Genomic DNA, 19157 nt, shown 5'->3' with positions numbered 1-19157 from the left:
TGAGAGGGAGAGGAGGAGGGGGAGAGAGAGAAGAGAAGAGTGGTGAGAGGGAGAGGAGGAGCGGGAGTAGAGAGAAGAGAAGAGTGGTGAGAGGGAGAGGAGGAGCGGGAGAGAGAGAAGAGAAGAGTGGTGAGAGGGAGAGGAGGAGAGAGAGAAGAGAAGAGTGGTGAGAGGGAGAGGAGGAGCGGGAGAGAGAGAAGAGAAGAGTGGTGAGAGGGAGAGGAGGAGCGGGAGAGAGAGAAGAGAAGAGTGGTGAGAGGGAGAGGAGGAGCGGGAGAGAGAGAAGAGAAGAGTGGTGAGAGGGAGAGGAGGAGCGGGAGAGAGAGAAGAGAAGAGTGGTGAGAGGGAGAGGAGGAGCGGGAGAGAGAGAAGAGAAGAGTGGTGAGAGGGAGAGGAGGAGCGGGAGAGAGAGAAGAGAATAGAATATATATGATATGATATGATATTATATGATATAGAATATATATTCCAGAAGAGTGGTGAGAGGGAGAGGGTGACAGAAAGAGAGACAGCGAGACAACGAGAACGAGCAAAAGAGAGAGAGAGGAACTAGCTAAATCAGTTGACAAGCTTCAAGACACCATCTCCTTCTGGTAAATGTATGCAGGTCTATCATTGCGGTTGGAACAGTAGCAGAGCCTGCAAAAGCGGAATCTTATGACTTTCAACAGTATGCAATTATTTCCAACAAAATGTCAACTCAGCAATATGGAGGATTATTATGTTGTCTTTCAAATTTGTGCAACAAAGGGAATTTTCTCTCCCTATTCAGTGAAATAATAACATACAAGCCTGCCAGTGATTGGAAGGCTAAGAAAAGGGCAAGTGTAGCGTAGGATGCCTATACCATCTCAGAATGCTACTCCTCCTTAAAAGTCATCAATTGAACACCTCAATACTTGAATAAAATAATTCTGGCACTTACAGAAATTAAATTAAATCAAATGTTATTGGTCACATGTGCCAAATACAACAGCTGTGGACTATACAGTGAAATGCTTCCCTATGAGCCTTTTCCCAACAATGCAGAATTGGAGACGTAATTTATAGATCGGCAGGCGAGGGTGCTCTCGAGCGGCTAGGTGTTCTTTACCATTCGGCCATCAGATTTGACACCAATGCTCCCAGAGGACACATCACTGCACTCTATACTTCTCTGTAAACTGGTCATCTCTGTATACCCGTGGCAAGACCCACTGGTTGTTGCTTATTTATAAAAGCCTCTTAGGCCTCACTCCCCCCTATCTCAGATATCTACTGCAGCCCTCATCCTCCACATACAACACCCATTCTGCCAGTCACATTCTGTTGAAGGTACCCAAAGAAACACATCCCTGGGTCGCTCGTCTTTTCAGTTCGCTGCAGCTAGCGACTGCAATGAGCTGCAACAAACACTCAAACTGGACAGTTTATCTCAATCTCTTCATTCAAAGACTCAATCATGGACACTCTTACTGACAGTTGTGGATGCTTTGCGTGATGTATTGTTGTCTCTTCCTTCTTGCCCTTTGTGCTGTTGTATGTGCCCAACAATGTTGGTACCCTGTTTTCTTCTGCTACCATGTTGTGATGCTGCCATGTTGTGTTACTATCATGTTGTTGTCATGTTGTGTTGCTGCCATGCTGTGTTATGATGTGTTACTGCCATGCTGTGTTATTATGTGTTACTGCCATGCAGTGTTGTCTTGTTGTGTTGCTACCATGTTGTTGTCATGTTGTGTTACTATCATGTTGTTGTCATGTTGTGTTGCTGCCATGCTGTGTTATGATGTGTTACTGCCATGCTGTGTTATTATGTGTTACTGCCATGCAGTGTTGTCTTGTTGTGTTGCTACCATGTTGTTGTCATGTTGTGTTACTGCCATGCTGTGTTATAATGTGTTACTGCCATGCTGTGTTATGATGTGTTACTGCCATGCTGTGTTGTCATGTTGTGTTGCTACCATATATATATATATATATATGCTACCATGTTGTTGTCATGTTGTGTTGCTACCATGTTGTTGTCATGTTGTGTTACTACCATGTTGTTGTCATGTTGTGTTATGATGTGTTACTGCCATGCTGTGTTATGATGTGTTACTGCCATGCTGTGTTATGATGTGTTACTGCCATGCTGTGTTATGATGTGTTACTGCCATGCTGTGTTTTCATGTGTTTCTACCATGCTGTGTTATGTGTTACTGCCATGCAGTGTTGTCATGTTGTGTTGCTACCATGTTGTTGTCATGTTGTGTTGCTACCATGTTGTTGTCATGTTGTGTTACTGCCATGCTGTGTTACTGCCATGCTGTGTTATGATGTGTTACTGCCACGCTGTGTTTTCATGATGTGTTTCTACCATGCTGTGTTATGATGTGTTACTGCCATGCTGTGTTATGATGTGTTACTACCATGTTGTTGTCATGTTGTGTTGCTACCATGTTGTTGTCATGTTGTGTTGCTACCATGTTGTTGTCATGTTGTGTTACTGCCATGCTGTGTGATGTGTTACTGCCATGCTGTGTTATGATGGTTTGCTACCATGCTGTGTTATGATGTGTTACTGCCATGCTGGTTTATGATGGTTTGCTACCATGCTGTGTGATGATGTGTTACTGCCATGCTGTGTTATGATGTGTTACTGCCATGCTGTGTTTTCATGTGTTACTGCCATGCTGTGTTTTCATGTGTTACTGCCATGCTTTGTTATGATGTGTTGCTGCCATGCTGTGTTATGTGTTACTGCCATGCTGTGTTATGATGTGTTGCTTCCATGCTGTGTTATGATGTGTTACTGCCATGTTGTGTTATGATGTGTTGCTACCATGTTGTGTTATGATGTGTTACTGCCATGTTGTGTTATGATGTGTTACTGCCATGTTGTGTTATGATGTGTTACTGCCATGTTGTGTTATGTTGTGTTACTGCCATGCTGTGTTATGATGTGTTGCTTCCATGTTGTGTTATGATGTGTTACTGCCATGCTGTGTTATGATGTGATACTGCCATGTTGTGTTATGATGTGTTGCTACCATGTTGTGTTATGATGTGTTACTGCCATGCTGTGTTATGATGTGTTGCTTCCATGCTGTGTGATGATGTGTTATTGCCATGCTGTGTTTTCATGTATGCTGTGTTATGATGTGTTACTGCCATGCTGTGTTATGATGTGTTGCTTCCATGCTGTGTTATGATGTGTTACTGCCATGTTGTGTTATGATGTGCTGCTTCCATGCTGTGTTATGATGTGTTACTGCCATGCTGTGTTATGATGTGTTGCTTCCATGCTGTGTGATGATGTGTGTGATGATGTGTTTTGCCATGCTTGTGTGATGATGTTTTGTCATATTTTTATTTAAATTATTTTTACAGACCCCATGTATTTTGTGTTATGCCATGTTGTAAATAACAATTTGTTCCATGCTGTTAAATAAAATAAAAAATACATTTGATGTAAGAGAAATATTTTCTAAATAAAAGGAAATAGTGCCAGTACCAAGTAAATACCAGTAAATACGCAGAGATCGTTCAGGTAATACAGTATGTACTGTACATGTGAGGACGGGTAAAAGTGACTAGGCAGTCAGCATATATCATGCACAGAGTAGCAGCAGTGTATGTGTATGTGTGTGTGTGTGTGTGTGTGTGTGTGTGTGTGTGTGTGTGTGTGTGTGTGTGTGTGTGTGTGTGTGTGTGTGTGTGTGTGTGTGTGTGTGTGTGTGTGTGTGTGGCGTCAATATGCATGTCTGTGTGTATTTTGTGTGTGTGAGCATATGTGGATGTGTTTAACTATACTTGTGGGGACCAATTGGGGACATTTTGTTAGTCCTCACAAGGTCAAATGATATTTCTAGGGGGTCTAGGGTTAAGGTTAGAATTAGGTTTAGGGTTAGGAGCGAGAGTTCGTTTTAGGATTAGGAACTAGGGTTAGGTTTAGGATTAAGTTTAGGCTTTCGGGTTATGGGTAAGGGTTAGGTTGAGTGTTATGGGTTAGGGAAAATAGGATTTTGAATGGGACTGAATTGTGTGTCCCCACAAGGTTTGTTAGACAAGACTGTGTGTGTGTGTGTGTGTGTGTGTGTGTGTGTGTGTGTGTGTGTGTGTGTGTGTGTGTGTGTGTGTGTGTGTGTGTGTGTGTGTGTGTGTGTTGGAGTGTCAGTGTAGTATGTGTGAGTGTGTGTCTAGTAAGTTTGCAATGACCCAGTGCAAGGGATAATTACGATAAATAAATCATAATGGGGGTCAATGTAAACAGTCCAGGTAGCCATTTGATTAACTGTTGAGCATTCTTATGACTTGGGGGTAAAAACTGTTGAGGTGCCTTTTGGTTCCAGACTTTGCACTCCTGTACCGCTTGCCATGTGATAGCAGAGAGAACAGTTTATGACTTGGGTGTCTGGAGTCCTTGACAAATTTTAGGGTCTTCCTGTGACACCGCCTGGAATAGAGGTCCTGGATTGCAGGAAGCTCGCACTACCCTCTGTATCGCCTTGCAGTCGGATGCAGAGCAGTTGCCATACCAAGCAATGATGCAGCCAGTCAAGATGTTCTCAATGGTGCAGCTGTAAAACCTTTTGAGGATCTGAGGACCAATGCCAAATATTTTCAGCCTCCTGAGGGGAAGCAGGCGTTGTCGTACCCTCTTCACAACTATGTTGGTGTGTTTGGACCATGAAAGGTCCTTAGTGATGTGGTCACAGAGGAACTTGAAGTTCTCAAAACTCCTCAATGCCATGGGATGAATCCCAGAACGTATTCCAGTCTGTGCTAGCATAACAGTAGTTTAGCATCAACTTCATCGGACCACTTCCATATTGAGTGTTTGCTTGTAAGCAGGAATCAGGACGATAGAGTTATGGTCTGATTTGCCAAATGGAAGGTGGGGGAGAGCTTTGTATACCGTCTTTGTGTGTGGACTTAAGGTGATCTAGAGTTTTTCCCCCCTCTAGTTGCACAGGTTAGATGCTGGTAGAGATGAGGTAAAAACAGACCGGCCACTAGGAACACGTCTCAATGAGCATAGTCTTGTTTGCTGATGGCCGTATGCAGCTCGTTGAGTGCAGTCTTACTGCCAGCATCTGTTTGTGGTGGTAAATAGACCGCTGAATATGGCCTAGGTAAATAGTATGGTATACAGCTTATCATGCGGTATTCTAACTTAATATTAGAAATCGCTCACCAGCTGTTGTTAATAAAAGAGACACCACCCCCCGACCGGACTCTGCCGTTCTGTCCTGCCGATGCATAGAAAAACCAGCTAGAGGTATATTATCTATGTCCTTGTTCAGCCATAACTCTGAGAAGCAGAGTATATTACAGTTCTTAATGTCCCGTTAAGATTGAGAGAATCTGCAGAGAAGAATGGGAGAAACTCCCCAAATACAGGTGTGCCAAGCTTAAATCACTGCCAAAGGTACTTCAACAAAGTACTGAGTAAAGGGTCTGACTACTTATGTAAATGTGTTAAAAAATAAAAATGTCTAAAAAACTGTTTTTGCTTTGTCATTATGGGGTATTGTATAGATTGATGAGGGGGAAAAGGCTGTAACTTAACAAAATGTAGAAAAAGTCAAGGGGGCTGAATACTTTCCGAACGCACTGTAGGAAACGATGGCGGAAGCATTATGTACCAACATTTTACAAATATTTAAAAAAATACACAAAATAGCGTAAAACGTCCGCCATTCCCCTGAACATGCCAAAGTAATCAACACTTCCCAACAAATCCCTTTTCCCTACTCAATTTCACAAACCGTTTCGCCCCCCCCTCTCCTCCCTTTCGTTCTATGATTGTGTGTGTCGGTGTTGGAGCCCCCAGACTGCCCAGGTCTGGTTAAATGAGGCACTGGGAGAGAAAGACAACAGTAGTAGCTCTTATTCTCTGACACATTCCTCCTCTGGCAATAATAATTTCCAAAGCTGCACTCAGACACATAGAGTGTGAGCCAGTCCGCATTCCAGACCTCACTTCTGCCACTCTGCCCTGCTGTAATGACTTCATGTGCAAAGTCAAGAGGCCCTGGGTCTGCTGCTGGCCAAAAGCAGTGCATAACTTGCTCTCTGTCAACCAGACCCACACCAGCCCCAGTCCCAGACCTTCTGGATGGGTAGAAATGGTGCATGCAATGGGGTTACCATGACAGGGCTACATGACTGATGTGACAGGTATACCTACAGAGCGCCTGGTACACATAAGCTGCTGTCACTGTGAATCCACTCACTGACAGTCTCTGTGCTGCTGGCAGGTTGGCAGATGGCAGAGCCGGGGTCCCTCACTGCACCTCTGGCCAAGCCACGACCATATTGGTAGACTAAGCGTTCATAAAGTGAAGAGCAGTGGTTCCCAACTTCAGTCCTTGAGTACCCCCAACAGAACATGTTTGTTGTAGTCCTGGGCAAACATACATGATATACAACTCATTCAGGTCCTGGTGATTCATTGACAAGTTGAATCAGGTGTGCTTGTCTGACAAATGTGTACTGGTGTAAAGGATAAACTCAAGGTTTAAAGCAAGGCAGGCACCAACATGTCTTCAATGTGTACTTCTTGAACGCAAAATATTGTCGGAATAAAACGTCTGGTACTGGTTTGCTGTGCCATTTACATGCTTGTAACTCATGTAGTAAAAATGTCGCACCAGTACCTGAAACGTATTAGCATAATTAAATCAAGGCTTTGAACAACCAAAAACCTCTAAACTACAAAGCACATGAAGCATTCTAACTGTTTTCAATTTAGCCTTCCAATCAGGGGAGGGGGGTCAAGGTCCGGCCTTGTTTGGTTATATACACAACTAGTCTGTGAGGCAGAAGGTCACATTCCTGGAGTGGCACTGGCTCTAGTAAAGGAGAGAGAGTGGGATATGCGTCAACAGCAACCTTGGGAAAATCCTCTGCATTATCATTAACAGCAGACTTGTACATTTCCTCAGTGAAAACAATGTACTGAGCAAATGTTAAATTGGCTTTTTACCAAATTATCGTACGACAGACCACATATTCACCCTGCACAACCTAATTGACAAACAATCAAACCAAAAAAAGGCAAAGTCTTCTCATGCTTTATTGATTTCAAAAAATACTTTGACTCAATTTGGCATGAGGGTATGCTATGCAAATTGAAACATACGACATTACAGAATCCATGAACACAAACAACAAGTTTGTGGTTAAAATTGGCAAAAAACACACATTTCTTTCCAAAGGGCCGTGGGGTGAGACAGAGATGCAGCTTAAGCCCCACTCTCTTCAACATATATATCAACAAATTGGCAAGGGCATTAGAACAGTCTGCAGCACCCGGCCTACCCTACTAGAATCTGAAGTCAAATGTATACTATTTGCTGATGATCTGGTGCTTCTGTCACCAACCAAGGAGGGCCTACAGCACTACCTAGATCTTCTGCACAAATTCTGCCAGACCTGGGTCCTGACAGTAAATCTCAGTAAGAGCAAAATAATGGTGTTCCAAAAAAGGTCCAGTTGCCAGGACCACAAATACAAATTCCATCTAGACACCATTGCCCTGGAGCACATAAAAAACTATACATACCTTGGCCTAAACATCAGCACCAAAGGTAACTTCCACAAAGCTGTGAACGATCTGAGAGACAAGATAAGAAGTGCCTTCTATGCCATCAAAAGGAACATAAAATTCGACATACCAATTACTAAAATTACTTGAATCAGTTATAGAACCCATTGCACTCCATGGTTGTGAGGTCTGGGGTCCGCTCACCATCCAAGAATTCACAAAATGGGACAAACACTAAATTGAGACTCTGCATGCAGAATTCTGCAAAAACATTCTCCGTGTACAACGTAAAACACCAAATAATGCATGCAGAGCAGAATTAGGCCGATACCCGCTAATTATCAAAATCTAGAAAAGAGCCGTTAAATTCTACAACCACCTAAAAGGAACCGATTCCCAAACCTTCCATAACAAAGCCATCACCTAGAGAGAGGCTCTCAAGAGAAGACAGGCTATGTGCACACTGCCCACAAAATGAGGTGGAAACTGAGCTGCACTTCCTAACCTCCTGCCAAATGTATGACCATATTAGAGACAGATATTTCCCTCAGATTACACAGATCCACAAATAATTTGAAAACAAACCCAATGTTGATAAACTCCCATATCTACTGGGTGAAATACCAGTGTGCCATCACAGCAACAAGATTTGTGACCTGTTGCCACAAGTGCAACCAATGAAGAACAAACACCATTGTACACTATCGGTCAAAAGTTTTAGAACACCTACTCATTCAAGGTTTTTCTTTATTTGTACTATTTTCTACATTGTAGAATAATAGTGAAGACATCAAAACTATGAACAAACACATATGGAATCATGTAGTAACCAAAAAAGTATTAAACAAATCAATATATATTTTATATTTGAGCTCTTCAAATAGCCACCCATTGCCTTGATGACAGCTTTGAACACTTGGCATTTTCTCAACCAGCTTCATGAGGTAGTCACCTGGAATGCATTTCAATTAACAGGTGTGCCGCCTTAAAAGTTAATTTGTGGAATTTCTTTCCTTAATCTGTTTGAGGGTCTAGATGTGTCATATATGGTGAGCTACCGAATGGCTAGGACAGGCAAGCCCCATACTATTGTGGTGGACTTAATTCTTCCTGACATTATTGGGGGAAAAGGCCCAAAACACTATACAGACAATGACTTCATCAAACAACACTGTTTCACGAAGAATCAGGGACATGGCAGGAGATGTTTTGAAACAATTACTGCATCACATACAAGGGGGTGAATTATATGCGTTATAGCTGGATGAGTCAACATGAGTCATACGTCCGTTACGTTTATGGGGGGTCAATTAAGGAAGACATCCTCTTCTTCAAACCACTGGAAACCGGGACAAAACTGAGGCTCTGATTAAGAAGTTGGAGCTCATTTCGGTCTGCATTAACATTGTGTACAAATGAACTCAAGCTTACTGACAATGTCAAAGGTGATATAGAGAAGCAGCTGAGTGAACTGGGTGCGCAATTACGCAGGTACTTTCCCAAAACAAACGACAAAACAACAAGATTCATTATCCCTTTCATGCCCTGCCTCCAGTCCACTTACCGATATCTGAACAAGAGAGCCTCATCAAAATTGCAACAAGTGGTTCTGTGAAAATTGAATTGAATCAGAAGCCACTGCTAGATTTCTGGATAGGGCTGCGCTCAGAGTTTCTTGCCTTGGCAAATCACGCTGTTAAGATGCCCTTTGCAACCACATACCTATGTGAGAGTGGATTCTCGGCCCTCACTAGCATGAAAACTAAACACAGGCACATACTGTGTGTGGAAAACGATTTAAGACTGAGACTCTCTCCAATACAACCCAACATTGCAGTTATATGCATCCTTTCAAGCACACCCTTCTCATTAACCTGTGGTGAGTTATTTAAAAAATGTTATTAACAAATAAGGTTTTATATGTAAGATGGCTAAATAAAGAGCAAAATATTGATTATTATTATATTATTATTTGTGCCCTGGTCCTATAAGAGCTCGTCCCATGAGCCAGGTTGTGACAAAAACTCACACTTATGTTTAATAAATATCGTATCGTATATAGTGAGTGTTTGTAGCAGGCTTACACTGATGGCAAAAAACAACATTTGAGAGTGTGCTGAGCCTGGTGCTAGAGGGGTTACGGAGCTGGAGGTTAAATGTCTGAAGGGGTACGTACGGGTCTATAAAAAGTTTGGGAACCACTGATCTAACCAATGGAATTGGAATGTCCTTCTACACACAGAGATCCATACAATATAGTCTAGCTATGTAGACTAGCTAGAGAAAGAGAAAAGAGCCCAAGAGGAAGGGGGGCCACATACAGAACAAGTGTATGTGTTCCAAGTGGCACCCTATTCCCTTTATAGTGCACTACCTTTGACCAGGGCCTATATGTCTCTCGTCAAAAGTAGTGCACTATATAGGGAATAGGGTTAATTTTGGACACAAGGTGCGGGCAAGAAAAAAATCCACAACGCCGCCTTTTCACAGAGAGGTGATTACACATTTACGGGAAGCTCAAATTTTCCTAATGACACAGAGGAGAACGGAGGGAGAGAGGGGTGGAGGGGAAAAAGGGAGGAGGAGGAGTGGTGGACTGAGGCTCATTGTTAGACTGCAGGTGATTTACGAGAGGCCAGTGAGGGATATATCTGCCAGCATGCCTGCCGTCGCTATAGCACTGTGCCTTTGTGTCAATTGTGGCGTTGCAGGGCCAATGAGGGTGTGAGCGTGTGTGTCTGTGTGTGCGTGCGTGCGTGCGTGCGTGTGTGTGTGTGTGGAAAGCAGTGTGGTGTAGTGCCATCGCGGGGCCAGGCTGAGGTCCATACATCTCACCCACAGACAGCACTGAAATCAAAGGATGCACCGTTCCTCTAAAGGAACCTCACAACATTTGCACAGGACAGGGGTAGTTGGTAGTGTACCCCATCCCATCTCTAGCTCACTGGCTATACTGTCTGAATACTAACCAGAACAAGTCTCTATAGAGTGCCACCACCATTCACCACTTGACCTTTCACTCCTCCATAACACAGTAAGAAAACAGACCTGGGATGGGACACAAATTGAACCCTATTCCCTACATAGTGCACTACTTTTGTCAAGGGCCCATAAGGCTCTGGTCAAAAGTAGTGTACTGCCTCCAGGGTGGCACAGTGGTCTACGGCACTGCATCGCAGCGCTAGCTATGCAACCAGAGACTATGGGTTCGCGCCCAGGCTCTGTCGCAGCCGGCCGCGACCGTGAGGTCCGTGGGGCGACGCACAATAGGCCTAGCGTCGTCCGGGTTAGGGAGGGTTTGGCCGGTAGGGATATCCTTGTCTCATCGCGCACCAGCGACTCCTGTGGCGGGCCGGGCGCAGTGCACGCTAACCAAGGTAGCCAGGTGCCCGGTGTTTCCTCCGACACATTGCTGCGGCTGGCTTCCGGGTTGGAGGCGCGCTGTGTTAAGAAGCAGTCCGGCTTGGTTGGGTTGTGTTTCGGAGGACGCATGGCTTTCGACCTTCATCTCTCCCGAGCCCGTACGGGAGTTGTAGCGATGAGACAAGATAGTAATTACTAACTACAATTGGATACCACAAAATTGGGGAGAAAAAGGGGGTAAAATGAGAATACAGTGGGGCAAAAAAAGTATTTAGTCAGCCACCAATTGTGCAAGTTCTCCCACTTAAAAAGATGAGAGAGGCCTGTAATTATCATCATAGGTACACTTCAACTATGACAGACAAAATGAGAAAGAAAATCCAGAAAATCACATTATTTATTTGCAAATTATGGTGGAAAATAAGTATTTGGTCACCTACAAACAAGCAAGATTTCTGGCTCTCACAGACCTGTAACTTCTTCTTTAAGAGGTTCCCCTGTCCTCCACTCGTTACCTGTATTAATGGCACCTGTTTGAACTTGTTATCAGTATAAAAGATACCTGTCCACAACCTCAAACAGTCACACTCCAAACCTCACTATGGCCAAGACCAAAGAGCTGTCAAAGGACACCAGAAACAAAATTGTAGACCTGCACCAGGCTGGGAAGACTGAATCTGCAATAGGTAAGCAGCTTGGTTTGAAGAAATCAACTGTGGGAGAAATTATTAGGAAATGGAAGACATACAAGACCACTGATAATCTCCCTCGATCTGGGGCTCCACGCAAGATCTCACCCCATGGGGTCAAAATGATCACAAGTACGGTGAGCAAAAATCCCAGAACCACACGGTCCCCACCTAGTGAATGACCTGCAGAGAGCTGGGACCAAAGTAACAAAGCCTACCATCAGTAACACACTACGCCGCCAGGGACTCAAATCCTGCAGTGCCAGACGTGTCCCCCTGCTTAAGCCAATACATGTCCAGGCCCGTCTGAAGTTTGCAAGAGAGAATTTGGATGATCCAGAAGAAGATTGGGAGAATGTCATATGGTCAGATGAAACCAAAATAGAACTTTTTGGTGAAAACTCAACTCGTCGTGTTTGGAGGACAAAGAATGCTGAGTTGCATCTAAAGAACACCATACCTACTGTGAAGCATGGGGGTGGAAACATCATGCTTTGGGGCTGTTTTTCTGCAAAGGGACCAGGATGACTGATCCGTGTAAAGGAAAGAATGAATGGGGGCATGTATCGTGAGATTTTGAGTGAAAACCTCCTTCCATCAGCAAGGGCATTGAAGATGAAACGTGGCTGGGTCTTTCAGCATGACAATGATCCTAAACACACCGCCCGGGCAACGAAGGAGAGGCTTCGTAAGAAGCATTTCAAGGTCCTGGAGTGGCCTAGCCAGTCTCCAGATATCAACCCCATAGAAAATCTTTGGAGGGGGTTGAAAGTCTGTGTTGCCCAGCAACAGCCCCAAAACATCACTGCTCTAGAGGAGATCTGCATGGAGGAATCGGCCAAAATACCAGCAAAAGTGTGTGAAAACCTTGTGAAGACTTACAGAAAACGTTTGACCACTGTCATTGCCAACAAAGGGTATATAACAAAGTACTGAGATAAACTTTTGTTGTTGACCAAATACTTATTTTCCACCATAATTTGCAAATAAATTCATTAAAAATCCTACAATGTGATTTTCTGGATTTTGTCTGTCATAGTTGCAGTGTACCTATGATGAAAATTACAGGCCTCTCTCATATTTTTAAGTGGGAGAACTTGCACAATTGGTGACTGACTAAATACTTTTTTGCCCCATTGTATATAGATTTTTTTTTTAAAGCAGTGTACTATATAGGGAATAGGGTATCGTTTGGAGCCCAGTCTTGGTTTAAGTTTGTCACTGGTCACTTGATGTGAGTGAATGAGGATTGAAAGACATGCTTCGTGTCAGTGGTTTCCTGTTGATGATTCCATCAAGGAACACAATATACAGTGTCTGACTGCATTGTCTTGACATTCTTCAGAAGACATCAATGTAAAAATGCTCAAAAATCCCCTAGTAGCACTTTAGTAAGTGTTTGATCACAATGAGTGAGGGCAAAAAAGCCCATCTGAAATCCAGTATACAGTCTTGGGGAAAAAGCAGACTGGTTTTTCCAAAAACCATGTCCTTACTGATGCACAGTGACTGTAGCACAGCATGTGACGATAACATGAACATCTTCATTGACAATTCACCAAACATACACTTGACCATGACAACACAGTTCAAACAATCTGTATTAAAAATACTATTGTGCTTTCTCCATTACCCTCTGTGGGTAGTGAGAACAGCTAAACCCAGTCGGCTTATCAGGGATGTTGATGCTAGCTTTTTCCAAAGCAGTGAATTATTTATTGTTTCTCTTGTTTTGACCACCATGCTGATGTTCCCCTCCACAGAACATCCACTAATTAGAGAGGGGAGCTCTTTGGAAAATGCTCAAATACACCAGTCAACAGCAGGATCAGGATGGGTCTCCTCCACCTTACTCCAACCAATCAGACAGCCAGTACATACCTCCCTGTCTACTCTGTGGAGTCCAGTAACCAACTGTGGACATTGTGTTGACACAAGGTTCTCTCTCTCGCTCTCTCTTAGTACACAAAACAACAGGGGAAAAAGTGCATCATTGTATGAACCATTTTGGTGATCGATTTTGGAACAACACTGTCAAAGGCTTTCATTGAAACAACTAAACCTGAGAGCCAAGACAACAACAAGGGAGAACAGGAAACAGCGTCTGCTGCCAGCAATAGAGTCTCTGGAGTTGAAGAGAGTTCAACTAAACAGCTAATCACTTTCATTAAGTAGTTACTTGCGATTCCATTAATCAGTCTCTGGCTGCCTCTCTTCTCTGACCCCAACTTTTAATAACAGAGGGGCCCATCGAGGGCTGCCCCTGCGCTGGCGACTGGGAGCCCCCGAGCTACAAGCCGCTGATCCTCAGCCCATTATAATCCATCATGCATGGACGAGATAGTACGAGATGTGCGTGCGTGTGGCTGCGAGAGGAGAGGATAGGAGAGTTGGATGCCTTCCTCATCCTTCATACAACAGAGAGTTGGATGCCTTCCTCATCCTTCATACAACAGAGAGTCGGATGCCTTCCTCATCCTTCATACAACAGAGAGTCGGATGCCTTCCTCATCCTTCATACAACAGAGATCCGGGTGCCTTCCTCATCCTTCACATAACAGAGAGTAGGATGCCTTCCTCGTCCTTCATACAACAGAGAGTCAGATTACTTCCTCATCCTTCATACAACAGAGAGTCAGATGCCTTCTTCATCCTTCATACAACAGAGAGTCAGATGCCTTCCTCATTCTTCATACAACAGAGAGTCGGATGCCTTCCTCATCCTTCATACAACAGAGAGTCGGATGCCTTCCTCATCCTTCATACAACAGAGAGTCGGATGCCTTCCTCATCCTTCATACAACAGAGAGTCGGATGCCTTCCTCATCCTTCATACAACAGAGATCCGGGTGCCTTCCTCATCCTTCAGATAACAGAGAGTCAGATGCCTTCCTCATCCTTCACATAACAGAGAGTCAGATGCCTTCCTCATCCTTCATACAACAGAGAGTCAGATGCCTTCTTCATCCTTCACATAACAGAGAGTCGGATGCCTTCCTCATCCTTCACATAACAGAGAGTCGGATGCCTTCCTCATCCTTCATACAACAGAGATCCGGGTGCGTTCCTCCATCCTCATCCCTCATATACAGGGCCTTCAGAACGTATTCACACACCCGGACTTCTTCCACATTTTGTTGTGTTACAGCCTGAATTCAAAATTGATTCAATTTATATTTTTTGTCACTGGCAAACACACAATATCCCATAATGTCAAAGTTGAATTATGTTTTTCGAAATTTTAACAAATTAATAAAAATGAAAAGCTGAAATGTCTTGAGTCAATAAGAATTCAACCCCTTTGTTATGGCAAGCCTGAATAAGTTCAGGAGAGAAACTGTGTAACGTTGTGCGCTGAAAGTCGGGAAGCAAGTTCAGGGAGTGAGTGTTTTAATGAAAAAACACAACATAATACAAAACAAGAAACATGAACAACGCACAGACATTAAACTGAAACAGAAACAATGATGCCTGGGGAAGGAACCAAGGGGAGTGACATATATAGGACAGGTAATCAAGGAGGTGATGGAGTCCAGGTGAGTGTCATATTGGGCTAATGCGCATAACGATGGTGACAGGTGTGCGCCTTAACGAGCAGCCTGGTGACCTAGAGGCCGGAGAGGAAGCACACGTGACAGACTGTCACATAATAAGTTGCATGGATAATAATAGTGTTTAATGACTACCTCATCTGTACCCCACACATACAATAATCTGTAAGGTTCCTCAGTCAAGCAGTGAATTTCAAACACAGATTTCAAACACAGATTCAACCACAAAGACCAGGGAGGTTTCCCAATGCCTCACAAAGAAGGGCACCTATTGGTAGATGGGTAAAACATTTAAAAGCAGACATTGAGTATCCCTTTGGGCATGGTGAAGTTATTAATTACACTTTGGATGGTGTATCAATACACCCAGTCACTACAAAGATACAGGCGTCCTTCCTAACTCAGTTGCCGGACAGGAAGGAAGCAGCTCAGGGATTTCACTATGAGGCCAATGGTGACTTTAAAACAGTTAGAGTTTAATGGCTGTGATAGGAGAACAATGTTGTTGATCCATCCTCAGTTTAGTTACTCCACAATTACTAACCTAAATGACAGAGTGAAAAGAAGGAAGCCTATAGAGCATACAAATATTCAAAATCATGCATCCTGTTTGCAGTAAGGCACTAAAGGAATACTGCAATTGACTTTTTGTTCTGAATACAAAGTGTTATGTTTGGGGCAAATCCAATACAACACATTACTTAGTACCACTCTCCATATTTTAAAGCATAGTGGTGGCTGCATCATGTTATGGGTATGCTTGTAATTGTTAAGCACTGTGAAGTTTTTCATGATAAAACAAATGGAATGGAGCTAAGCACAGGCAAAATCCTAGAAAAAAAACGGGTTCAGTCTGCTTTCCTGCAGACACTGGGAGATGAATTCACCATTCAGCAGGACAATTACCTAAAACGCAAGACCAAATCTACACTGGAGTTGCTTACCAAGAAGACCGTGAATGTTCCTGGGTGGCTGAATTACAGTTTTGACTTAAATCTGCTTGAAAATCTATGGCAAGATGTGAAAATGGTTGCCTAGTTTGAAGAATTATGAAAAGAATAACGGGAAAATATTGTAAAATCCAGATGTGCAAAGCTCTTAGATACTTACCCAGAAAGACTCACAGCTGTAATCGCTGCAAAAGGTGATTCTAAACATTTATTAACTCAGGGATGAGAATACTTATGTAAATGAGATATTGCTGTATTTGATTTTCAATACATTTGCAAAAACATGTTTTCACTTTGTCATTATGGGGTATTGTATGTAGGGTGAGAGAAAAAAAGCTATTTAATCCATTTTGAATTCAGGCTGTAACACAACAAAATGTAGAATAAGTCAAGGGGTATGAATACTTTCTGGAGGCACTGAGTAAAAATAAACAAAAACCCTTGAATGAGTAGGTGTCTCCAAACTTTTGACTGGTACTGTATAATAAACAATCTCATGATGTAATAGTAGGCTCCTTCCACGGTGCAGCCAGCCACGTTGCGTGTGGCCTGTGTGTTTCGGGCCGTTCCGCCCAATTGACCCCCCGATGCAGGGAGACGGGTGACGGGCCACTGCCGTTCACCTTGGAGCCACAACAGTGAGCCAGCTGTGAGTGATAACCACGCAGTGATCCTCCTGTAAAAGAGCAGGCTAATTCACTGGCTGTCGTGTTAAGCAGCTCTCTGTAAATCATTCACAATTTACGAGTATGAGAGGGCATCAACAAGTCAGGGACTTGGTTCATCAAAGCCTGAGGCAAGGGGGAGAAAAGGCCGGCTTACTCAGCTGGGAAGCCACATACTGCCACTAAATTATACATTTTTGTGGCTAAACAGCCAACGAGCCACAGAAATGAACGTTGGCACAATCTGTGAACAAGAAAAGCATTTTGGGTTAAACATTATAAAAGCAGTGCATGCAGGGAAATGCCCACCCGCAAGAGTCAGGAGTTTGCTCTGTACTGTAAATCAATGGACGTTGACCACTGCCATTTCAGCGGATCATGTCTGCCTCACTTCACATCTCCTTCAACACATCCCCAGCCAGAGAAGTCAACAGCTCTAAGCACTCCCAGGCAATGCCCAAACAAGAGCCAAAAGGTTATTGTACCCCAGCCAGGGAAGTCACTACAGCTCCACTCCAAGGCCCCAAACAGGACCTAAATGTCCTTCAACCTAGGATAGTCACCAGCACTACAAGCCCAGACCCAATCAAGACACAAATGTCCTTCAACCTCAGCCAGAGAAGTCACTACAGCTCCACTCCCAGCCACCAACCAGGACCCAAATGTCCTTCAGTCACGGGCAGAGCTGGCTGAACAGACACAATCCAATTAGCAGTAAGACAATGGTAAAGTTCTGCAAGGCCTGGTGCCCCAAGTGGGTGGATATTTCACTTAAGGTCCAATGGAATGTTTTAAAATGCGCAAACTCTGCTCACCCAGGGCACCGGGCCATAGTAAACTAACTTAACATTATCAAAAAACACTGGGTGGAAGGAAACAGGGTTGAATTGGGTGGTTTGTAAGTGAGAGGAGATAAAAAGAGTAGAATATCACCCTCCCCCTTTAAAGAGGATGCGTCACCACACCCTACCACATTGTAATGTTTACATCCCCATCCAAGCAGCACAACAAATCAGAAATAATAATAATAATACAGGGGTTGGATCAGCCACTGGATGCCCAGGAGAATGAGAGATGATGACAAAGAGATGATGCAATGAGTCAAATACACAAATGGAGGGGGACTGGATAGTCAGATCAAGCAGGCAGGTAGGTGGACAGGCAGGTGGGAAATTGGGGCGTGCTGGCTTGATTTACCTGCATCACCACCTGCTGCCAGGCCAGGGGTTGGCTGTTGGGTGGCAGGTTAGCGCTCGGCCCAGTCCCTCCCAACCTGTCGGGGGGTACATTGGAGCGCTCCAGCTGCAGGGAGACGTTGCGTCGCTCCTCCTCCAGGGCCCGGGTCAGACGCTCGAAGCGTGCCTCCTGCTCTTTCACCGAGGCCAGGATACTGGCGGCCGAGCGCACGTCATAATCCTCCATGGCCCAATGGTATGAGTCAAAGGGGTTGGGTTGGACTGAGCTGAGCTTCGGTAGGGCAGTGGTCAGAGAACAGGGAGGTTGGGGGTGGAGAGAGGGAAGGGACACTAGGTCATTACAGACACTCAACCAGTCAGTCTGACATGGTTGGCTTGATAACTGTATTCTACTAAACATGAAGATTCCCATTGGAAGAAGGAAAAAACACTGAAAACAATTGTATTGTGAGACCTCAGCTACAGGAAATATGAGCAGGATATGTTCCACGTACAAGGTTCCACATGGATGAGCCTTGCACACAATTACACCCCAACAATAGTCTCTCACACTCTTTTACATAGACATTTGGTGGTGGTTCAGGATGAGGTGAGTTTCCTCCAAAAACGCCATGTCGCCTGTTGCTATCAATGCAAATGCTGATTTGCAGTACATGCACATACACACCGAGATCCACAGTACATTACCACAGGCATACATAATCAAGATGTCCCATCATGAGCTTCAGGAAGCAGATGCAAAATGGTGTGTAGCCTACGTCACTATCAAACACTTGTATCCATAACGGATGGTGGAATGACATCAAGGGGATTGATCACACAATAACAATTGTAAGTAACTACAGTCATACACACAGGGTGTTATGAATACACACCTAGTAGATTAGTAGACAGAGGAGTTAGATAACAGGCGTCACACTCTCTACCAATAGTAAAATGAGTGGAAGAGCCTGATGGCTGGAAGGACAAAAAGCTCGAAAAGGAGGGAAGGTAATAAAAGATGAGATCAGACAGGGGTTAAACCAGAAATGACAGCATTGATTTCAAGGCCCAGAAAATCAAGTGGGGAAAAAGAGCGATCACTGAGGGACAACAAAAACATACCACACAGTCAACAACACAGACACTGTTACATCTGAAACCACACAAAGAGATAAAGAGAGAGTTAGCCTGGCAAGAGATGCAGATGTGTTGATTAGAATCCTGAGCAGGTTGGACTGCAGTGTG

The 19157-nt window shown here is 43.9% G+C and overlaps 1 protein-coding gene across 18 annotated transcripts in view; it reads right to left on the bottom strand.

Annotated features, from left to right (window-relative positions):
• LOC118358464 (splicing regulator ARVCF-like) overlaps positions 1-19157 on the bottom strand; it is a 366019-nt gene that overhangs the window by 185683 nt on the left and 161179 nt on the right. For 15 of the 18 annotated variants that reach the window (XM_052479027.1, XM_052479020.1, XM_052479029.1 and 12 more), the window contains one exon: positions 17932-18201. The exons of 2 other annotated variants lie outside the window; for them this stretch is intronic. In XM_052479027.1, coding sequence (XP_052334987.1) covers positions 17932-18156 — 225 coding nt within the window. In that variant the 5' untranslated portion in view covers positions 18157-18201. The remainder of the gene's footprint in view (positions 1-17931; positions 18202-19157) is intronic. One more of the 18 variants, XM_052479028.1, reaches the window with a different exon arrangement.

This window comes from Oncorhynchus keta, chromosome 25 (assembly GCF_023373465.1).
Source record: "Oncorhynchus keta strain PuntledgeMale-10-30-2019 chromosome 25, Oket_V2, whole genome shotgun sequence".
Lineage (NCBI taxonomy): Eukaryota > Metazoa > Chordata > Actinopteri > Salmoniformes > Salmonidae > Oncorhynchus > Oncorhynchus keta.
This window is presented reverse-complemented; position numbering and strand designations above follow the sequence as displayed.